Source organism: Maniola jurtina, chromosome 9, assembly GCF_905333055.1.
Source record: "Maniola jurtina chromosome 9, ilManJurt1.1, whole genome shotgun sequence".
Lineage (NCBI taxonomy): Eukaryota > Metazoa > Arthropoda > Insecta > Lepidoptera > Nymphalidae > Maniola > Maniola jurtina.
In genome coordinates this window covers 10,102,710-10,127,952 of record NC_060037.1, presented here as the reverse complement: position 1 = coordinate 10,127,952, position 25,243 = coordinate 10,102,710, and the positions used below count along the sequence as shown (strand labels likewise).

General features: G+C 34.7%; 1 protein-coding gene and 1 long non-coding RNA gene across 11 annotated transcripts in view; one reads left to right on the top strand and one right to left on the bottom strand.

Annotated features, from left to right (window-relative positions):
• The first annotated feature begins 246 nt into the window (after positions 1 to 246).
• The window catches only part of LOC123868025 (collagen alpha-1(XVIII) chain-like), a 205,641-nt gene continuing 180,644 nt past the window's right edge, over positions 247 to 25,243 (top strand). For all 10 annotated transcript variants that reach the window (XM_045910358.1, XM_045910360.1, XM_045910359.1 and 7 more), the window contains exon 1: positions 247 to 547. In XM_045910358.1, coding sequence (XP_045766314.1) covers positions 534 to 547 — 14 coding nt within the window. In that variant the 5' untranslated portion in view covers positions 247 to 533. The remainder of the gene's footprint in view (positions 548 to 25,243) is intronic.
• On the bottom strand, positions 7,295 to 22,107 carry LOC123868031. The gene is made up of 3 exons (XR_006796565.1): positions 21,762 to 22,107; positions 21,415 to 21,420; positions 7,295 to 7,306 (listed from the first exon to the last, which is right to left on the bottom strand). It is a non-coding gene; the product is annotated as an uncharacterized LOC123868031 (long non-coding RNA).

The following is a 25,243-nucleotide window of genomic DNA, read 5'->3' as shown; positions in this document are numbered from 1 at the left end:
TTTCCTCGGTCCGTACACGCACGCATTTACGCACACTAAACGACAGTACGAAAATACTCTGTGTGTATCGTCCCATATTCTAGCTCATCTCGCTGGGTTCACTATGCCGACTCCAGGGGAAATTGCGTCCTAATCGTGCCCAGTGAAAGTCGCTTTTCCGATATGGTTACAGGGCGTTGGAAGGGCGTCGCGTAAGCTACGGGCCACGTGCACCTCCACAACTTGCGCTTAGTTCTTCACGAACAGTGTGGGAGGTTAGTACGCTACATGAATAATATGTTCCGTCAATGTCATGCGCTTTAGCGCTCGCGAAAAAGCGTTTTCGCTGACGGCCTGCGGGTGTGTGCCGACCACGTGATTTTGACAGACGAAAAGCCGGTCTTTTCCATTTGTTGTGAAGCGCTGTGAGAGTGATTCTTCCCCGATAAGGCTATAAACGACGATGTTTTGAGCGATGTCCGAGTCCGTGTGAGATCAAAGGAGCTTGCATCAAGGGTGTCAATTAAATATTACTAGGGCAATCTACGTTCAAGATGGAGTGTGCTCGGTGAGTACGAAATGTTTATTAAATAATGGGCTAAAGCTTTTAGATTTTATTGGCTGTTTATAGCGTTTATTAGACGATTTATCGTTTGTTGAAATGTTGCGCCTTATATGTAGTGTTGATGAAACAATATTATGTGAGTGTAAGTCATAAATCCTTTCAAAGATGTTTTGAAACGATATTAGGCACTCTTCACTGTAACATCCACAAATTGAAATCGGCAATCGACTTTCTTCTAAGGACTCTACATTGTATGAAAATTTTATTCGCAAGTCTGCGGATTCCTTAATGTTTCTTCTATGTATTTATTTAAGTTGAAGTTTTCAGGTAAGTATCACAAGGTAACCAAAAATATTAACCCTATGCACGCCCTATACTACTCTACATACCTATAGATAACTATACCTAGATATATTTAACGTTACATTGTTTGCTTTACGTATATATCATTTACAATATCCATATTATGTACATAAATAGATTAGCGTTGAATATTTTAGCTATTTGCAAATGAAAAATTTTCACGTATGTACATATTTATTTTAGTAAAAATCAGTTGTTTAAGTAATATTTACTCAACAAAACTAAAATCGATTTCGGCAAACTTTTGAACATTCGATAAGGGGTATTACACAACTATAATAGTATAGATAAGTTATCAATATGTGATACAAAGAGTGTAATGAGCCATTCCGCATTGTTTATGTATAGATAGTGCACAGTGCGCATGCTCGGTTACATGTCAACAAACTCAAGACATAGGTTGCTATCGTTGCTATGCATTGATATTAATTATTACCAAGGTGCTACTGAACTTAGCCGGTTCGATTTTAGTTTTGCTCTAACTCCAAACTAAAGGCTCTAAAACATTGACCCAATGCATTCGGCCAGTACCTACCGAATATACTTTGATGTTTGTGATGATTTCATTGACGAGGACGACATCAACTACTGGATCTCTGTTCATAATTATTACGAATTTCGCTTATGTGACCTGATGTAGCTGAATATTAGGTACTTACTCTATTTTTTTGCAAAGCAAACGCGAAACGTGAAGTTATGATAGAGTCATGATTCACATAATTTTCAGTTATTGATTGAAGGATAGTTTACTTTTGAGTTGGTCGCGGTAAACGTCCAGTTTAACCCGCCTTTTGTCTTGATACACTTTCTGTCTAAAGAATATATATTAGCAATAAAGATGTTTACTTAAATAAATGAATATAATAAACTGACTGACATATCATTGTAAATACAGTATGCGACAGGTTGAAATGGCAATTGGGGTTTTAGAGGGGGGGGGGGGGGGGCTCCACCAGGCTGTCCGGGTGTGCGGGGTGTCCCCACCCGGATTGCTATCTCGACCTGTCGCATACAAAACGTGACGTAATAGAGTTAAGCTTCTGGGTCTAGAAATTTGATATTTTGCATGTAGATTTCTTTAACTGAGTAGATCCCCACAAAGAAAGGATTTTCAGAAATGCTCCTGTGACGACATCCTTGGCGTTATAGTGGTGAGCACTGTGGTCGGTCTTTAAGTGAGAGAACCCATGTTCGATTTCCGGCAATTGAGAATTTGAGAATTTGAATTCCGGATTTCAGAATTTATAATTTCTAAATTTTCACTGGTCTGGTCTGGTGGGCTATGGCCCTGGCTTGTAACGAAAACTGTGCCACCAAGCGATTAAGCGTTTCAGTACGATACCATTTAAAAATCGGAGATATAATAATATGGGGCATAAGTTTAATAAAAACGCTTACACCCCTTCCAAGTTTCCACCTCCACCTTAGACTGCACCATCACTTATTATCAGGTGAAATTGCAGTCACGGCTAACGTATAGGTACTTAATGGAATAAAAAAATGCAACCCGAGTGAAGCCTGGGCGGTTCCGCTAGCTAGTTCTATTTTGTTAATAAGGTGTTGTAACTTTCGGCACCTATCCTATTACCAACTGCCTACATATCCCGCCTTCTTAAAGTAAAATACAACAATCATAAATCTACGTCTCAACTCTCACATCATAAAGGGAGGTTACTTTTCATAATAAAGAGATAGCAATGAATACAAATAGCTTTATTGTAATGCTAAGTGCTGGTACTGGATTCGCCTATTGATTTTATAGCTACCGAGAACAGTGCCTATGATGTAATAATAATTGAGTGATGAGTAAGTGTATGCAAATTCTTTGTAAATTATGTTTATTTTATCTAGTATTAAGTATTTGTTCCGCGAATTTTTCGTACTTATAACAATTTTCTATTTTGTTCACTGAACCTGAGTTTACATTACGAATTTAGTGACACGTTTTCACGTGTAAACGCCTAATTTCGTGAGTATTGAAATTAGTTGCGTGACATCAATCTCAACATGCATGAAAGTTATTTCGTAATGTAAATTCCGCTTTACAATTCCGAAGAAGGCTGTGTCCACAGCTGGACAAAGATCTCTTGTAGGGGTTTACAATCTTGTACCGCTCGTGCCCAGCAGATAATGTACAAATACTTTTTCTTATTCGCTATAACTATGGAATATAGAAATTCAAAAATATATTATGATTTAATTACCTATTTTACGCATTCTTATACGAATAATAATTCTAAACTTAAATATATATAAATAGGTAATACCTAATAAGACATGCACAAAGGATTTTTATGTCTACTGAAAAGATTGGCCCTAAAATGTGGGGATTTTTTTTAATAATGCTGAGGAAGTATTAAAATTTTAGATAGACCGTATCCTAATAATAGATAATAAAATCAATCAACTATGGTGTTGAAAATTAATAACTATGAATATAACATTAACTTCAAATTTTGTAGTAAAATGAGTTAACTATAAAATTCTAATTTAACGGCTATTTTACATCAAATAATTAGATGCAACTTGATAAAGGTAAAGATAGCATCGAATCGCTTTTATCTTTCGACCACCCGGAAAATCTCAACGTACAAGATTCCATAGAGTAGGTAATTCATACAAACAGCAGTCCGACTTTATACGTGACTCACAAACCACCAACATTGCCACAGTGTAATTAATACAACCGGTATAATAGTCAGCGCTAAAAATTCCCTCTAGTCTTAATACATACTTCTATACTAATATATTATAATACTACAAATGCGAAAGTGTGTCTGTCTGGCTGGCTGTTAGCTTTTCTCTACCCATCCGTATAATCGATTTTGGCGTTTGGTGAAGGGAAAGCTTGCAATTAGTGAGGGTGGGCATACCTACACTGCACTATTTTTATCTCGTAAAATTTAAGTTCCCAATAGAATAATGTTCTCCCACAGTATTTCGGCCACAGTGGCCAATCTTCCTAGAAATTAGCCAACTTGGCAGGAGAGACGGAAATACGACACGACCGGAGAAAGATCAGGAGCAGGACCGACGGCATTACGTGCTCTCCGAAGCACGGAGGTTACACACCGCCAATTTTCTAACTCCGAGCTTGTAACGAGAATTTATTACCAGAAAAACCAAATATCTATTTTGCCAGAGCCTCCTCATTCGCAGTGGAACATACTAATCACTAGAGTCTAGACCAATTTAGAGCACCATTAGTATACAAAAAGGTAGTAGTGATCACTATTCTACTAACCGATATGAAAATATTTATATACATTATACATAGGTAATACCCATTATACATAGGTAATACCGTTTTGTGGAGCAATGACATGCTATAATGATATTATATAAGTCAATAAACTATGTGACTGCCGCATTATTGTAAGCAAATAAGATTCACTTTTGTCAGTGCAAAGTCAAGATCCGCGAGATAAAAAAAAACAGCGTCCTTAATTTTACAACAAACATGCGCACTCTTAATAATTATCTTAATAATAAATAAATAAATACGATAAATCATGGCTCCAATTATTATAATTATTTATTAATTGTTAGTCGTGGGTAAAACCAAATGGCGCTATAAAAAGTGAACTAGAGTATTGTTTATTTTTAACCCCCGACCTAAAAAGAGGGGTGTTATAAGTTTGACGTGTGTATCTGTGTATCTGTGTATCTGTGTATCTGTGTATCTGTCTGTGGCATCGTAGCGCCTAAACGAATGAACCGATTTTAATTTAGTTTTTTTTGTTTGAAAGGTGGCTTGATCGAGAGTGTTCTTAGCTATCATCCAAGAAAATCGGTTCAGCCGTTTGAAAGTTATCAGCTTTTTTCTAGTTACTGTAACCTTCACTTGTCGGGGGTGTTATAAATTTTTAATTTACACTTGTATTATTTCCATCCACACGGTGTTTAACTGACAAACAAAAGCTGTCAGCTTTGCTTATATATGTCTAAGTTTATTGGAGATACGTCCAACGTTTTAAGACTGACGTGAATGGTGATACGCCCCAGCCGCAGACCAAATTTTATAACTAACCAAAAAGTACTAAAATGCGTGAAACGCAAAACTCTGTAATAAGAAGTTTCAATTAATACCTAAATGATTAGTAGTACGACTTATGTTTATGTTAATGCATGCTGTGACTGCCCATAAGTGGAGTTGCATAAGAGCCCTAGAATTTAAGGAACAAAATGTATTTTATCTAAATGTGTAACTCTGTGGGCGGTACCATATTAAATAAATAAATAAATAAATAAGTAGACCGTTGGGTGTGGGATCGGCCATTATACCAAAATAATCGAAAGATATACGTATTGGTTTTCGAAAAAAAATTGAATATTATGATTTTATTTAACGTCAAGTACACTGAAAATGCAAATCAAAAATTTTTTTATGTGCTTAGTTTTATTTTAGTATGAAATATTTTACGGCTAAATACATCAATAAGCATTTTGTTTATAATAAGCAATTTACATATTTGATACCAGTATGAACTATGAACAACTTCCTAGTAACAAGTAGAAGGAATATCTGCAACAGTTTTTGAATTTACGACGAACTGTTCTATCTTTCTAGGTCTCTAATTAGTGAAATAGTGAGATTCTGGCTATTTTCGACGAAGCTCCTGTCACAAGTATAATTGCCAGAATCGGAAGCAAAAATTCTTGCCAATTAAAAAATAACAAGAACACGAACGTGTTAGAAACAAGGCTTTCGTTTGACACTACCTACTTGCGTAAAATGAAAGCCTGGATAACAAGCCTTTATCTAGCGTCAAAAAATATTAAAAAAATATTGTTATGTATAGCCATAATGTGGGCTCAAATAGAAGCTAAAAATATCACAAAAGAATTTCCTAATTTTACTTTTTTTATGTTACTAAAACACGGAAGGGTGGGAATTTAGCTTTTTAAGCAACAGAAAAAGAATTTTAAATAACACATATAACGGTAATCCCGTGCGGACGATTACGTGAAATATTTATCAAACGACTTAGATTATGCTTGAGCACGCAAACCAAAACTATTTTTTTACAATAATTCAGACATTTTTTTAAACTATGTATTTTATATATTTATTTTTATAAAAGGTAAGTCAGTCATTGCTTTCCCTAATTATTATTATACAAAATGCGTTGCAATTTTCTAGGTGCAAGCGTTTAAAGCGTCTGTTTAGCAATTTGTCATTCATTCAATTTCCCACGAGCAATTAATACCTAGTTTAATAAGTTTAATAATAAGTTTAATTATTCTATTACAGAAAATGGAGCTTTCTATTGAAAAATAATCATGATTTCTTTTGAGTATCTCTGCATTATGAAAGTCAATGGTCGATGGTCGAAGGTTCGAATTTTCAGGATTACTCGGTAACGAAACACACTCAGATCCTATTTCTTTTTGTTGTTCTACATACTGATATTATCATGTTGTTACAGGCTTTTCCCAGACAAATAATAAATTATGTAAAGGGATAAAGAGTGAAGCTACAACTGCATGCAAACGAGTCGTTATTTATAAAACTTTTGTTTAGCATTTTGTCATCTGTTCTATTTCACACGGTGAAATTGCTGTGGCTTAAATTAGAACTCCTGGAAAAACGGAGCGTTTCCATTTGAGCAATTTAATTAGGTTACATTTAGGTTATGAAATATTTCTCTTCTCAAAAATAATTATACTTATTACCTACTTATTTTAGGTTGACAAATAGGTATATTTAAATAATGTTATTAATCATTTGAGCCACACTTTGATAAACATTTTTTTTTAAAGAATATTAGCCATTTTAATCATGACTAACATTCCCCTTTCCCCTCCAACTAAGCGTAAAGCTTGTGCTAGGAGTGGGTACGACAATAATGCTACGGCTGGGGTTACATTACAACATTAGTGCAAAGGTTCTCTTTATTATGTAGACAAGGAATAACACATCAATTTTTTGTTATTCTCACGGGAACAAAGCCGTGGGCGGTCGCTAGTGTACATACTTAATTATCGATGCAAATTAATCATTAATTCGCTTTCATTTGTCTGTTTATGTTATGAAGTCAAGGTGGGTTGATGAACTCGGAAGAATTATTACTCAGAGTTATTTATAATCCATCACTCTCGAGTCTTGAATTCTTTCGTAAAACTTTAAATAAATACTAGAAAGGAAGTTGTATGTAATTAATTTAATTTATAATCATTATTTTTATTAATTGGAACCGAAATATATTTTAAGTCCAAGAATTCTTAAATAAAATTGATAGCGTCTCAAAAGTGAATAGACATTTACTAGGCGGGACGTGCTCTTCTAGATCAGGTTGCTTCGTCAAACCGCAAGCGTACATAAAATTAAAACAAATATAACTGAAGTGTTATATGAAGTGTTATTAATATCTTAGTGACATTTTCATGAAAATGTCACTAAGATATTAATAAAAGTGAAAATGATGTGCCATTTCACTTAGCAGGAAAAACGCGCGTGTGTGTGTGAAAAATAAAAAAGTTTTGAGAAAATATTTTTCCAACCTCTTACCTACTTAATTGAAAAGGCATGCAATATTATGATTATTTTTAATCCACAAGCGGGAGTGATTGAAAAGTGGTGTTCTTCGGAAATAGGATAAAACAAAAGTGTGTCTATTTTTAATATCCCTACAACTTGAGACGATCCATGTCTGTTTGGACACCTGCTATTAATTTTACATACCATTCTGATGATCTTTAAATGTTTACGAAAGGTCAGAGCACTGTATTGTTGATAATGATGAGACATATCAGCTGTAAGGAACGTGGCATCTACCTATCTTTACAAATATTATAAACAGGAAAGATTTGCTTATTTGTGTGTAATCGATAAACTCTATTACTATTAAACCAATTTTAATAACTCTTATTAGAAAGCTAAGTTTACTTTATCTAAAGTAAAAAAAAACCGGTCAAGTGCGAGTCAGACTCGCGCACTGAGGGTTCCGTACTCGGGTATTTTTTCCAACATTTTGCACGATAAATCAATATGCATAAAAATAAATAAAAATCTGATTCAGAATGTACAGGTAAAGCCCTTTCATAATATGATACCCGACTTGGTATAGTTATCTTACTTTGAAAATTGAAACTTTTTTAATTTTTTAAAATGATGTGACCACAAATTCGCGGTTTTCAGATTTATTCCTGTACTTGTGCTATAAGACCTACCTACCTGCCAAATTTCATGATTCTAGGTCAACGGGAAGTACCCTATATAGGTTTCTTGACAGACACGACGGACGGACAGACGGACGGACGGACGGACGGACAGACAGACACACAGACAACAAAGTGAAATAAGGGTTCCGTTTTTCCTTTTGAGGTACGGAACCCTAAAAATACTCGCGAATATTCGCAAAACCTGCCTAATCTATATCATAAGATAATTCTTCGACACGTCATTTTGAGGTTGGCGTTCAAGGTCAATGTTAGGTTAGTGTATCTCCACTTTTTATCGGAATGCTGAGATTGAAGGTTTCGTTGAGAACCCTAAACTGATTAAGCTGATAAAAAAACGATGGCACACGGCAAAATGGAATCTAATTTTAATGAGTTAAGGTATATTATTATCTGAAGCACGTATGTGTAATGATGTTGTTACTCGACGAGGGTTAATTAGTTTTAGTTTTTACTTATTATGTTAACGTTAATAATTTTGATAATATAATATTATATAAACAAAAAATAATAGGTGTTTTAATGATACCTATAGTATAGTGATGGCTTATTACTTCGATTATGCTGATTAAGTTGATCACGTAAGGATCTACGAGTAAGCCAGACGGACTGCATTTGGAGTAAAAGCCTACTGAAAAAATTGCAGTTTGGGTGCATTTTTATTTCAGTCGACACAAATCTGTATATACACTAAAGGCCGATTCACACCAAGCACGTACACGTGACCACGCGCGTAGTGACGCGCGTGAATCCATAGACATGACAGCACGCATTACGTCTACGCGAACGTTCACGTCACGCAAGCGGTATGTCATATCTCATACAGTTCCATACATTACAACGTCATGGTACGCGCTACGTCTACGCTTACGTGCTGCATACGCGTTTGGTGTGTCCCAGCTTTAAGGCCTCATTCATTCGCACGAGAGCTTTTTTAACGTCCGGTAAAAAAGCGTTCAAAACAGAACAAATGCATTCCCAAGTATCTTTTCTCACGTCAACGCTTTTTTAACGCTCTGTTTGTATTGTCAGCGTAACGCCGGGTTTTAACGCAACGTTTTTTAAACGCGCGCTCGTGCGAATAAGGGCTTTTCCCGCAAGAAGTGCAATCTTGCAATGGCATTTAAGATTTCCAAAATTTACGTTACTTATTATTTTCAAATGGTGACTCTCACGCCTCCTGCTTGACTTGCAGTACAGGTCGTCTTTGCATTACCTTATAGGGCAAACCTACATCTTTTATTATTATTATTTTAGTATTATTTACATAAACAAAACTCTCGGATTACTATGGATCAAGGTGATAGAATTAACCTTAACAGATAAATAGTATATCTATGGTCTACATCTATGCTCTAATCGATACAACAGTTACACATTACATTAGGCGTTCCGGGTTCGATTCCCGTCGAAACGTGTCACGCGTACACTAACGATACATTTTAAATGCAAGACACAGGAAGACCGTTAAGCTATTACCATATACGTGTAGGTACTACATTCGACATAAATCTTAGTCATTTCCTGAAAATAGTGACAAGAAAGTATCAAAATGGTGCCAAGTAGGAACACATTATAATAATTAAATTATTAAGTACAATAAATGAAGAAAAAATTAAATAAATCAATGGTTAAAAATCAAAATTTTCATCTAAAGATACATAATAATAATAATTGTATTACGTTATAAAAGATTAAATAATATTAGAGACTAGATTAGATTAAAGATAATTTAATGGATAATTAAAGGTAGGGTAAGAGAATAAGCAAGAAGATACGAGTATTATATAGGAGATACAATAGAATAAGAGGAGAAGCACGGGGTTCAGTAGTGGGCCGGCGATGGGTTGAGATGATGATAATAAAGAGGATAATATGATTAAAACAGTAAGAAAGATTCAGATCGAGCAGAATCTACGCTGTTGAAACGTCCTGTAAAAATAAATTAAAAGGTGTAAAAATATGTAAAACATCTAAAAGAGAAGCGCCCTACTTGAATTGAAGGCTTTAACGGCGATTTCTCCATACAAACGCAGTGTGGTTTTCATTTGAAAAACTCGATGTAATTTTGTAGACACATCGAAAACTAATATCTATGGCCGTGGTTTGCCAGACTTCCGTAAAAATAAGTACATAATTTTAAAGTTAGGTATACGGGTTTGAAAAATTGTAGGTAAATTCTTGAATATTTTAATGGAAATTCGGAAAACCACAGTAACTAACTAAACTAGTTCATAGAACGTATCTACAAAATTTCATTGAGTTTCATTGATTAGTATACAAATGAGAGCCAAATTACGTTCGTTTGGAGCCCACTACAAATAACTCTCTTAAATATCTGGACATCTTCTACGTCATTAACTGTCTGTCAGTGTAATTTCTTCCACCGCCAAGCACGTGATCAATTTTAAGAAGCCGAAGAAAAAATCGTTTGTCAATCCCGCTTCTTTATGTAACAGTAATTTCCCTTCAAGAAAATTCCGGGGAACGAATAATATCAAAGGCTGGTGCTTCTTTTATGTCGCTGTTAAAATGTCGGAACTTGGCCTAGACGATGATTTATTACATTGTGCTTTCGATATTCTAATAAAAACATTCTTATGATGTAATTCTTATGGAGCTCTTGTAGAGGATAGGCATTATTGCTACTTTTCAATAATTTGTTGAAATTATTATTTTTCTTCACAGGATTTCACAGGTGATTTTTACGAATTATAATTATATTTTACGATTATAATTGTCATACTTACAATTTTTTATGATTAAGATGGTTTTTCACGGAAAATGAACTTTCGCACTTATGACCATAAGAGTGAAAATTCGCTGTCCTTGTTAACTTAACTAGATGTTTTATTTTTCTAACACGTAGCGATGCGAGTGTTCTTGCTCGCGCGCTCTTTAGTGTCTTAGTTCAGTTCAATGACCGTGAATGCGGAAAATTTCAACAATAAAGCGGGATTTAATGTAATCAAACTTTGTGGGATTTTGTTTCGGGATTTTTAAACAGGCTAGGTAAGTTAATAAGATAGCAAGTAGGTATATGAAAAGGTTTTCACGTGACACTTTGCATGTGATTTTTCACATGTTACCTGTGAAATGGTCATCTCTAGTTTCTTGTATCAGAAATCACAGAAGCCGCTACATTTTGTCATGGGGATTAGATACGATGAAATAAGTTATGAAGATTATAATATGAGCATTTGTATGAGGCAACAATCAACAAAAGAATCGATGAAATATGCTCATACATTTTATTGCACTTTCCTAATCAATAGATGGGTAAAATAGATTGTTGAAAAGATGTAAACGAAATACGAGGAATGTGGAAATTAAAAATAAATAAATCTTATAAGATGTTAATCAGGGTCAGGGCCATAAGAATTATTTATCATCGTCATCGTCCCCGACAAGCGATAGACGTCCACTACACAAACTTTTTTAGTTTTTGAATGTAGTAACAGTGACTATCTTACTCACAATGCAGTTTTCATCAGATCGTGGCATCGCACTAAATATAATCTTGCGTCACTGCGAAGATGATACATTTCACGCTATTAAGAGATTAGTCATAGACAATGTTATGAGTGGACAACTGGGGACGTTTAATTTTATAGTGCATTAGACACTTTAGAAAATGGAAAAGTAGGTTAATGTTGTACAACAAATCTTAGTGTTTAATGTTTATTTTGCTAAATTATATACACATTATTACTAAAGTGATGCTCCGTTTATTAGTCTAGATACCCGTGACTTCATCCGCGTGGGGTTTTTTAATCTCTTTGTTTTTCCAAGATAAAAAGTAGCTTATTATCCGTACCCAAGATGTGTATGATCTTTGTAACATGTCAAAATCTGTAAACAGACCAGCCGCGAAAAGCTAGGAGACAGACAGACAGACAGATAGTCATATTTTGCGTTTATAATATTATTGTGAATTACTTAAGTAATATTAGAATATTGCACATTGGTGTACATCACCTAATTTCTTTGTAAGTTTTGAAGGCCATGGTAATAATCTCAATAGTTATATACGTCTTGCTGAAATTGGTTTAAATCTTAAGTTTGGGTTTCAAATATTTCGTAGGAAACCTTTGTTTTCTTGGGTTAAAAAGTGTCGTGTCCGTTTCATATTATTACATCTGTCTCTAAGATCTTATTTATATCTGTCCCAAATTTTGATAAAATGGATTGAGAGGTTTAGGCGAAAAGAAGTAACAAATAAACCAACAAGCACATCGACACAGTTTCGGATTTATGATATTTCAAACACCAGCGGAAACTTAAGGCGGAATTTATAATACGAAATCAGTTTCACGATATTAATTTAATTAGAGCCTCAATAGCTCAACCGGTAAAGGAGTGGACTGAAAACCGAAAGGTCGACGGTTCAAACCCCGCCCGTTGCACTATTGTCGTACCTACTCCTAGCACAAGCCTGACGCTTAGTTGGAGAGGAAAAGGGAATATTAGTCATTTAACATGGCTAATATTCTTATTTAAAAAAAAAAAAAAAAAAAATTATCAATCGCTCGTGTAAACGTCTAATTTCGTAATGCATGCATTAATTTCGTAATGCACACACACACGTGTAATTAATAATGAAATTAATGTCGTGAAACTAATTTCGTGCCACTAATTTCGTAATGTAAATTCCGCGTTCACGAGTCATTGCAATATTTGTAGGCAGGTGTTAATATTAAGCGTGAACCCGTGAACTAAGTGTGCTTAACATTATTGTATGAAGTAATAATTGTATGTATATTGCATTAACATAAATTAATTATTATTGATGGTGCGAAACAAGCTTGTAATCTCTGTTGGACTGTTGTTGGTTTAATGCGATAGCTTTTCAGATTCTTTCACATACGACTCGACTAAGAATTAGGTAAAATCAAGTACAATTTCAAATCTTAAGTTTTATATTACGTGGTCTCGGAAACTCCAAAAAATCGAAAAGCCACCCACCCGTTCACTGAGTAATCTTGCCCAGCTCTATCGACAATGGTCTGTTGCTACTTGGCCACACATTTCCATAAATAGTTATTATAACCTAGATGATGCCCGCGACTCCATCCATCTTGATTAAGGTTTTTAAAATCCCATAGGAATCCATAAAATCGCCTATGTCCGTGGCCAGAATGCAAGTTGTCTCTTCACCTAATTTAATCAAAATGAGTTAGTCAGATAGGCCATGAAAAGCTAAGAGAAAACAGACACATTTTCAAATTTATAATGTTGCGTGCTGGCTAATTGGTAAATTAAAGACCATGGCACTTGGGTACAGGTATAATGCTAAACTCTACAGATGAATCAACTATGAACTACAAAAAATGATAGCGTAGGTGTCCTTTTGCTATTACAGATCGAGAGAGAAGAGCTTACAAAAATCAATCAATCAGCCTGTTTGCGTCCACTGCTGGACATAAGCCTTCCCAAGAGCGCGCCACCACACACGATCTTCCGCCTTCCGCATCCACCCACTTCCCGCTATCCTCTTAATGTCATCAGTCCAGCGGGTCGGAGGTCGTCTTACACTGCGCTTGCTGATACGCGGTCTCTACTCCAGAACACGTCTGCCCCAGCGGCCATCATTTCTGCGGCAGACGTGGCCTGTCCACTGCCCCTTCAGCTGGCTAATTCGTTGAGCTATGTCCGTCACTGTTCTCCTACGGACACAAAATTAACGAATCGTAATTTTCAGTTCATTCAATGGGCAATTTTATGTTGTGTGTTGGTAACACCGTATGGAATAGTATGGAAGTATGGCTATGGATAGTGGCCTCAAAAAGTCATCAGCCAACCCATTGTTACAATATGAACTAGACGACGTAAAGAATTCAAATATCCTCGCGTGAGGCGTCCCACCGAGATGAGTCAGGTGGTTTGCCATGGACGTGACCTGAATGCGGCGCCTTTAGCATTCAAGGAGCAACCTATAAAAACCAGTTTTTAGTAGAGGACCGTAATGAATTTTACTTTTATATGACCCACTTTGAATATAGTCCCGTTTAAGTTATTTTACGGTTTGTTTAAGGGTGAACTACAATCTTTCGAGCCACGAGGATACTTAGCTTGATGAACACAACATCGTTGTTTTTAACCCCCGACCCAAAAAGAGGGGTGTTATAAGTTTGACGTGTGTATCTGTGTGTCTGTGTATCTGTGTATCTGTCTGTGGCACCGTAGCGCCTAAACTAATGAACCGATTTTAATTTAGTTTTTTTTTTTGAAAGGTGGCTTAATCGAGAGTGTTCTTAGCTATAATCCAAGAAAATCGGTTCAGCCGTTTGAAAGTTATCAGCTCTTTTCTAATTACTGTAACCTTCACTTGTCGGGGGTGTTATAAATTTTTAATTTACACTTGTTATTGTATAGTAGTGTATTGTAGATTTATAGACCAAATAGGTATATTATGCTCACTATTTGTGCCCATCGTAAAAGAAAGTAAAGAATGTTACACCTGCAATGACGCTAACAGAAAAATACTTAAATGGTACAACGCAATACCATGTTTTCTAGTGTACCATTTAGATAAGTATTTCACTAAACTACTATCGTTAACGTATTGCTTTCGATAAAAACAGAAGTAAAAGACTACGATTTAGATAAAGCGAAAAATATTTTCAATCGTTAGTTCGCCGTTAGTTGTTAATTTCGTATCTTTATTTCTACGCCTAATGGTTGTTCTGCGTTGCTTAAGATAAATAATTACTTTCTCTACACAAATTTTAATGGAATTCTTAATAAATTTTAAGCTGTAATTTCATTTAATTGGAAATAGGAATCGTTTGTTTTGACTGAAATTAATAAAGCTTTGTGACACCTAATTAAAGAAATTCTAATTACTTAATTATGAGTTTCGATTATTTCGGATTTTGTTGACTTTGATCATTTTCTCAAAAACTTGTTTGATATTTCGTTGTAATTTTTAATTCAAACCTTATGTTTGACTTATTCTAATTAAAGTCATTGGAATACAGAAAATATTTAATTAAATACACAACAGTAGATATTATTAAATTAAAATGACGTCTTGTTAATATGTGACTCTGAAAATAGAATTTAATCTGTTATTAAAATATTATTGCAATTAAAGAAGAGAAATTTATATATAAGTATAGAAATAATTTATTTTGGGGCGTAATTGATATTCTAAGTATGACCAAGTCACATTTACATTTACATTGAAAACACATTTCACTTCAAGCTGCATGGACAGGAATATAATTATCAAGAATAAAAAATTAAAAAAAATTGGAATAAAAGCTGAATTTAATAACGCATTAAAAATTCACACAACATCTAGAGTAACAATAGTTTCCACAATCTGTGCATTGTCCCAGGATCAAAAGAACTTGGCGCACAACATCCACATACAAAACATACAAAATGCTATATTGCAGGCAATTCGCTTCTACGTGACCTGTGTGCATAGTGGGAGCAAGCTCATTAGTTCCCACGGAAAAATGTTTGGTCCAGGACCATTCAGACAACATGTGTCATATTCAACCATAATGTATTTATTTGTACATAGGCAGAATCATTACTATACAAGGAATCAAAAGCTTAATTTGCTATAATCCGCCAAACCAAAGAAATCTGTATGGTGCAACATGCAGCATGCGACATGCACTGCCCGCCCTCCTACTGATAAACATGCAGGAAAAGCCAAGCAAGCCACACGCACCACGCAGCACCACACAAATCCCAACACCACTCGAATTATTACTTTCTACATCCATGCAAGGTTGAATATGACATTAATTCGTCTATGAATTTCAGTGTAAGAGCTCCGTTTTTTTCCCTTATCATGCTCCTAGTATTTTAACCACGTTTTGTCTTTTGTTAATTTGAGGAACTGACAAACAAAACGGTGTAGTTACACTTCGGATCAATATACTTCCTTTTGTTTTCTTTAATCCAGACGTATTTGGCCTGGCTATTTTCAAATTTGTATTTAGTACAAATCTGAACTGATTTCCAAGCAAAATGGCCTAAAATTGTACTGGAATTTAGTCTAAAGTTTATCATTTAGATCACTGAATAAAAATTTGCACATATTTTTTGAACAAAACAACCTAAAATTGTGCTAATATTGAGTCCAAAGTTCGTAATTTTGATCAAAAACAGTGTTTACTACTATAGTTACTGACAGAACAGAACAGAAGTTACTATTTTGACATTTAATGATAATTAATGTGTTATTGATAATTAATAGGGACAAGGCATGGAGGAAAGATTCAAAATCTAGAGGTCAGTCACGCATCCCGAGTTTGCTAATAACCGCATGAAATGTTTATTTGAAAAATAGCGCACAAGTCTTCTCGGGAAAATACTTGGTTATACAAATATTTTACGAATACAGGTGGTAGACGTTTACAAAATTCATTAATAATACAGTACCTACACAACTGCTTAGACATATTGGATTTTGTCGGTTCGCAGAATATTATATGAAAATAAATACAAGCTAGGTGGAAATAAATGCGAAAATAATAATATGTCTGTCGCCGCGGAGGCTTGGCGGGCTTTTATTTCATCACTCCATTAAACTACTTTTATTATAAATCTATTAAGTTAAGGTTAAACCGTATAGTTTTTAATCAAATCATGCAATTTTGGTGTTAATTTTAATAAAAAAATGATGCACGTTGATTACTATTTATTTTTATGTAAAATAATGTTTTTGTATGCTCAGAAGTAAGTAAGTACTCGTTATGTTTCCTATTTATTTTTGTGTAATGATTTTGCTGTTCAAATTGCTGGAGAATCTATGTTAAATAGTTAAGATAATTTTAGAAGCTTATTTTCATTATAATTTTAACCTTAGTTTATTTAAATAGTTTGTTACTATCCAAACTCTGGATAGCAACAAGAATTTCCGAGCGCGTACGACGCCGGCAGCCAATAGAAGTTGTTGATATGCAAAGCGAAACAGTAGAACCAATGGGAGCCAAGTATTGCTGTCGCTATGATGTAAAAGTGGGGGCGCTGCCGGCTTGGACTTGTTCGGAATTACGAGAATTTATTATTAATTTTTCAACACGCGCTAGAGAAAGGTTGTAGGGGTAAACTCTGCCCAATTTTAGTGCTAAAATAGAAGGCTAGGTTGGCTAGGTCTTATTATTAGCTTTAAAATAATATTTACAGAGTGGTTTCGAGTTGTGGTTAATATTAGTGAATTCTTATAATCGTTTAAGCTAAATTCACAAGTGATGTTTCGTTTGAATAATCGTTATGGTAGTGAAATGTTTGTGAAAAGTAAATAACGCACAGAATTGCAATAGCAATTGCAATTCATGCCGAAATATTGTAAAACGAGTCTTTTCCTTAAATAACCAATTAATAACGTAATAAAGTGATTGTGATAAAGTGATAAATAACGCAAGGGATTTCAGTTATTTGTATTCATGGCATAATATTGTAAATCGAATATTTGAAAAGAGCGACCGCCGAGTTTCTTGCTGGTTCTTCTCAGTTTAAGGAAAGGCATTCCGAACCAGTGGTAGATGCATTTGACGATTCAAAAATACCTCTTAAAAGTTTAGTTGAATAAAAATAATTCTGCTCTATTCTATTCTAAATCTACCTACAGTTTAGTAATAAAATAAATTCAATTAGAACGTGTTTGTTTGCAAAATCCCCTTATAGATTAGACCCAGAGTTTAAAGTGGGTAGGTAGTGAAGTTATTGCAGGAATTGGTAATTCCTGACAATTATTATAAATCAAGATCTAAAATTAAATGTTTCGTTTTCTTGATTAGTTAATTAAAATATTACAAACAACAATCTTAGTTCATTGTTTGGTTTTCTTGAGCAAGTACCTCCAGTACCTTCCAATACCTTCAGTATTAAAATTATTTTACTATCTACATCAGTGTTGTTTTAAAAATAATTTATGGTGAAATTTAATCGTAACAAAATGCTTTGATTCTACCTACGGTGTTAAATAAGTTGACTACCTACCTACCTTTTCAATCCAGTGTTTCTTTCAATTAATTTAGTTCTTTCTTTTAGTTTCTTTAGTTGTTCCGTTAAGCTTTGTGGGTAGAGATTTCATAACAACAATTTATGAGTAAAATTGATGGTAACGTAAAGTTAAATTAGTTAGTAGATATTCAGATCAGGTTTTGTTTAGCTTTTGCTCCTGGCTTCTATTGTGGATAGTGATAGCAGAACCGGTGACCCAAGTGAGATCAACGGTTCTGCTCTTTTAAAAAATTAATAACGAGACCGCTTTTCCGATATCAGAAGTGGGATCGCTCCAGCGATCCCTTTCTGCCGCTCAGTATGTTACAGATCCTGGCCTTAACGGTGTGAATCCAGAGGTACTGCTTGGTGGTGCACATGGCCGGAGTTCGCCTGCGCCTGTTATGCAGAGTACGAATAGCCCAGCTGTCCTGCTACCGCAGCCGCTCCAGACAAGCCACAACTAGGTGACAAAGTGAAGATAACCGATGTCTTACGACTCGGACGGTAACGTGGGAGTACGTGAGTGTGTGATTATATTCCTACAGCTAACAAAATTTTCACCACTGTGACTACGAGTCTTTGCTCAAGTCGTGCTAAGATTTGGATAGACAACCGGCTATTTACTACGTTCGAGCCTAATTACCGTAAACTCACAACATACTTAGGTTTAGAGAGTAGTGTGTTAGTAGTTATTTTACAGATTTAGCACAAACACGTTCGTAGCTCATAATGACATTGCATCACTGAGCAAAAATTGGTAATATTGATGCCGTCCAGCCAGGCATCGAAACAGTAAGTGATGAACACTAATTGTTATCTTCTCTACTTGACTACTCACACTAAACTCTCTAGTAAATCAGATGTTTTAAACCAGCTCCCAAATTTTAAATTTTTATAAAATAATTCAAAATTTTTATTTTTGACAATCATCAGAATAAATTTTTCTATGCAATTTAATAAAATAAATTTAAACAAAAAAAAAGTCTGGGACACGATACCTATAAAACTTTTACTGGACACATCAAAGATGCTTTAAATATTAATTTGAATGATTAGTGGGAACGCCAATAAATTGACAAAAGTAATGAATTTTTAATATTTTATTTTTAATTATTATTCAAAACCTGGTACCTTCTTTGGAAGCGTGCATTTATCATGAAGTCCTGATTATCATGAGTACTCTTACTTTAATTTGAGTTGCAAACGTTTCTGATGTAAAACCGATTTGTGTAACAATTTCGTCTCTATTACGCGTCTCTTCCTTTCATTGGAGATCAGAGCAAATCAAATCAAATCAAATCAAATTTCTTTATTGCGAATTTGGGTAAACAGTGGAGATGTTACAAAGACAAAAAGGTACAGCCAAATTCTGCTTATATGCATGCAATATGTTATCTTAAATTAAATTACATAAATTTACATTAAATAAAAACAATTTAGCAACCAAATTAACCATCAATATTCTACAACGTTTAACTCAATTCCTGTCAGCTTCTTCCTCCAGTCGCGAGGAAATCGACTTATCTCTATCAACATCTCTATTGGCTCTTATATCTCTACTTCCTTCCTAGAACTTCTCCTTTCAGCAAAGGTTGCCTGGTAGAGATTGCTCCAAGCAATAAGGCCGCCTTTGCACACAATTGTTTTTTTCTGTTTTCTTCTTACTGTGTTGTTATCCTTATATGTGTTTTTGTGTGCAATAAAGAGTTTCTATCTATCTATCTATCTCTATCGGCTCTAGCATCTCTATCAGCTCTAGCATCTCTACCGGCTCTTGTATCTCTATCGACTCTAGCATCTCTATCGGCTCTAGCATCTCTATCGGCTCTAGCATCTTTATCGGCTCTAACATCTCTATCGACTCAGAACCTCTATCAACTCTTGAATCTCTAATGACTCTAGAGTCTCTATCGACTTAAGTATCTCTATAAACTCTAGAAACTAGCATCTCTATAAGTTATCTCATCCAATTTTTACTTAGAAAGTCATAATTTATTTTAAACAACCTTTCATACTCGTATAACGGGTTGGTATTATTTAATACCAATAGTTATCTTTCTTCTGATCACTGCTGAAATATCGTGATAATTTAATAGATGATTTCGTCTAACTTAGTTCCAAAAGATTGAAGCTCTCATATCCTTTCGATCGATGCCTCATTTGATAGCCTAGCCAGATATTTTCTATTCTTTATTGCTCTCCCTTTTAACTTATTTAAGAAGAGATTATTCCACCCTTATACCAGCGTTTACAATACCAAATTCAAAAAGGTAAGCTATTGGATTTTACATTCGTGCCAGAAGCGCAAGTCTTAGCTTTGACTGACCCAAAGACAACAATGGTTATCAGCACGTGATTACGGATGCTAAACATCAGCTGTACCTTTGGTTTAGCACTTTTTGTTCTTGGGCGTAAGTTCACGGTAATAGGTAATTGGTAACTGACTGTAAAGCGCTGAAGGAGTCCAAGCAAGTTCCACTACGCTGGGCGTATCTTCAAAACTTCGAGTATACAATTACAGGATGGGCGAGCGTACCAACATGCTAAATTTTTAAGCACAAATTTAGAGCAATGATTACAGTTAACGTCAATATTAAGCAGCAGAAATGTCTTATTTATTCTCTTGTCATGAATATCTCCGTGCTATCCTAAAGTGTAAAAAAAAAAAGAGAAAAGAAAAGAAAATTAATTCAATCGTGGGCACTTGGCACTAGAAGGCTTCTAACTGACCTTCAAATCGTCGGAACTGTGTACCTAGTACCGGGACCCCTGAAACTCGTCAAGTTGTGTAACTTATCGGTAAATAGTCTGCCAAAGGTTTGATAGAGCGGGCAAAAAAATTTATAATTTAAAACAATTGGACTATATTAGTACCAAAATAGCTGTTGTTACTAAACAACTGCAAAAACCAGGCTTCGCTTGGTTTCAGATTTAGTTTATTAATTATTCTTGCTTAATAATAACCACAGAAACAAGGCCTCGCTTGGCCTCGGGTTTAATGAGTTTTGTAAAGTTTTACAGAGTTTTCTCATGTGCTGTACCCAATCAAGATTTAATCGATTGTCATGGGCGGCTAACCAAGGGCAACCCTCCAGGCGGCCGTGTCGCCTCAAGATGATCAGCAGCAACTGGCTTCGCAACCCTCAGCTGTGTCATCAATCGTTGTGCTGGGTAGATGACCTACGCGATGACCAAAGCAAGCTTGGATTTTATGCCCGGTGACTGTATAATTTACTGTCTTTCTCAAACTCTTTTTCTTACTCATATCACATGGCAAATTTAAAATAATAAGTAATAATAAAATAAAATAAGTTATGATGATATTGACATTCCATTTTGATGTTGACTTAGACTTTGACCTTGACTGAAAAATAAAACAAAAATGTTTAAAAAAAAAAAACATAAAGAGGTACGTTGACGTGTGGAGCCGATCAACGACCAATCTATTTAAAATAACTATTGACGTGTGGAGCCGATCAATGGTTAATCCTATCCGAAAAGAAATATGGTCCCCTGTGATACACGGCGCTCAGGACCGCTCAGAGGCACAGCATCGACCTTTCCAACTTCCTATCCATTCTTCCTTCTTTTAGAGCCTTCTTCGTGGACCTGTCCCCCTCACATCCTGCCCCTTAACACTTCATATAACTGTATTCATATCAATTATGAGCAGTGTTTTGAGTGTTAAAAAAAAAATCACTGTTGTCATGTGGAATGAGCAGCTACGCATTATGAAATAATTTATTTACTTAACTGTTGTCATGTGGAATGAGCGGTTACACATTATTACATAATTTATTTACTTAGCTGTTGTCATGTGGAATGAGCAGTTACATTTTATGAAATAATTTATTAACTTAACTGTTGTCATGTGGAATGACCAGTTTAGACATTACATAAAAATAATTTATTAACTCAACAAATGCCATGTGCTATGTGTAAGATTATTTATTTCACTGTTGTCATATGAGTATGAACAGTTAAACACAACTTAATTTACTTTGATCTATTTTCGCGTAGAGCGAGCAATGTTAATATGATGCAATAATAACTTCTTTCAAAAATATGAATTAAGTTTCTTAGGGTTTCCCTTGGTCTAAGGGAATCCTACATTGCAAAAATCTTGCTTCTAAATAAATAATAAATGAGAATTTATAGGTATAGGTTAACTGTGGAAGTGCCTAGCCTCAAAGCTAATTTCTTTGCCTACAGAACTGAACCTCAAAAGTAAAGCGCTGCAGAGCACGCATCGCGCGCAGAATGGCCGTGTCGCCGCGGAGGCTTGGCGGGCTTTTATTTCATCACTCCATTAAACTACTTTTATTATAAATCTATTAAGTTAAGGTTAAACCGTATAGTTTTTAATCAAATCATGCAATTTTGGTGTTAATTTTAATAAAAAAATGATGCACGTTGATTACTATTTATTTTTATGTAAAATAATGTTTTTGTATGCTCAGAAGTAAGTAAGTACTCGTTATGTTTCCTATTTATTTTTGTGTAATGATTTTGCTGTTCAAATTGCTGGAGAATCTATGTTAAATAGTTAAGATAATTTTAGAAGCTTATTTTCATTATAATTTTAACCTTAGTTTATTTAAATAGTTTGTTACTATCCAAACTCTGGATAGCAACAAGAATTTCCGAGCGCGTACGACGCCGGCAGCCAATAGAAGTTGTTGATATGCAAAGCGAAACAGTAGAACCAATGGGAGCCAAGTATTGCTGTCGCTATGATGTAAAAGTGGGGGCGCTGCCGGCTTGGACTTGTTCGGAATTACGAGAATTTATTATTAATTTTTCAACACGCGCTAGAGAAAGGTTGTAGGGGTAAACTCTGCCCAATTTTAGTGCTAAAATAGAAGGCTAGGTTGGCTAGGTCTTATTATTAGCTTTAAAATAATATTTACAGAGTAGTTTCGAGTTGTGGTTAATATTAGTGAATTCTTATAATCGTTTAAGCTAAATTCACAAGTGATGTTTCGTTTGAATAATCGTTATGGTAGTGAAATGTTTGTGAAAAGTAAATAACGCACAGAATTGCAATAGCAATTGCAATTCATGCCGAAATATTGTAAAACGAGTCTTTTCCTTAAATAACCAATTAATAACGTAATAAAGTGATTGTGATAAAGTGATAAATAACGCAAGGGATTTCAGTTATTTGTATTCATGGCATAATATTGTAAATCGAATATTTGAAAAGAGCGACCGCCGAGTTTCTTGCTGGTTCTTCTCGGTTTAAGGAAAGGCATTCCGAACCAGTGGTAGATGCATTTGACGATTCAAAAATACCTCTTAAAAGTTTAGTTGAATAAAAATAATTCTGCTCTATTCTATTCTAAATCTACCTACAGTTTAGTAATAAAATAAATTCAATTAGAACGTGTTTGTTTGCAAAATCCCCTTATAGATTAGACCCAGAGTTTAAAGTGGGTAGGTAGTGAAGTTATTGCAGGAATTGGTAATTCCTGACAATTATTATAAATCAAGATCTAAAATTAAATGTTTCGTTTTCTTGATTAGTTAATTAAAATATTACAAACAACAATCTTAGTTCATTGTTTGGTTTTCTTGAGCAAGTACCTCCAGTACCTTCCAATACCTTCAGTATTAAAATTATTTTACTATCTACATCAGTGTTGTTTTAAAAATAATTTATGGTGAAATTTAATCGTAACAAAATGCTTTGATTCTACCTACGGTGTTAAATAAGTTGACTACCTACCTACCTTTTCAATCCAGTGTTTCTTTCAATTAATTTAGTTCTTTCTTTTAGTTTCTTTAGTTGTTCCGTTAAGCTTTGTGGGTAGAGATTTCATAACAACAATTTATGAGTAAAATTGATGGTAACGTAAAGTTAAATTAGTTAGTAGATATTCAGATCAGGTTTTGTTTAGCTTTTGCTCCTGGCTTCTATTGTGGATAGTGATAGCAGAACCGGTGACCCAAGTGAGATCAACGGTTCTGCTCTTTTAAAAAATTAATAACGAGACCGCTTTTCCGATATGTCTGTTGTTTTTACAGCTCCACCACTGAATCAATCTACCCAAAAGTACAAAGGTATCTTACTCACTGAAGATGGACGTAGAAATTAGAACTCTTTTAACCCCCGACCCAAAAAGAGGGGTGATAAAAGTTTGACGTGTGTATCTGTGTATCTGTCTGTGGCATCGTAATCTGTTAGTGCCTAAACTAATGAACCGATTTTATTTTAGTAGTTTTTTTTTGTATGGAAGGTGGCTTGATCGAGAGTGTTCTTAGCTATAATCCAAGAAAATCGGTTCAGCCGTTTAAAAGTTATCAGCTCTTTTCTAGTTACTGTAACCTTCACTTGTCGGGGATGTTATAAATTTTTTACACTTGTTATGTAAGAAAAGGTAGGAGTTCCCTCAGAATTTAAAAAAAAAATCCTCTCGGAAATACTGCGGACTAAAAGCTAGTTTACAGTTACACATACGAGTAGGTACCTGTTTTGGTTTCAACACCTAATCAAAATCATTAAGCTTCAAGCAAGATTTTCAAGTGATTTATTTATGAGTTTGACTCATGTACTTACCTATTACCAAACATCCATTTACATTTCGAAGTTAGTGCCATGTTAAAACGCATACTGCACGATTCACACCAATGTTTGAATTGCCAAGTATGTGCAGGGTGCAGGTATACTTAATTATTACTTGGACAGGATGTATCTAGGTCGAGAATGTATAATCCTAGTTATTACCTTGGCATCACTGGCTTAGTAGGTGCTAGTAGGAACGGGTATGTGTCAGAAACCTAGTTAGATACTTGAACTAGTTAGTAAATGTAACGTGAGTGATATCTCTGCATGGTATAAAATAAAGTCACTTCCCGCCGTCTGTCCATATGTACGCTTAGATCTTTTAAACTACGCAAATGATTTTAATGTGGTTTTCATTAATAGATAGAGTAATTCAAGAGGAAGGTTTATACGTATAGTTTAACATTGTTTTGTGTTAATTTGTTGAAATATTATGACGATAATTGTTCAAAATAACCCACACTGACTGACTAGTTTCAAACCCGTTCGGGGTCCTCTGCTGGTTATCTCTAAAATAGTTCATCTTGGAACAATTTTGTGCAATGCACAGTTTAAATCTTCTGAGACGATTCTCAAATGATTTAAAAACTATAATACAATTTTTTATATTAATAATT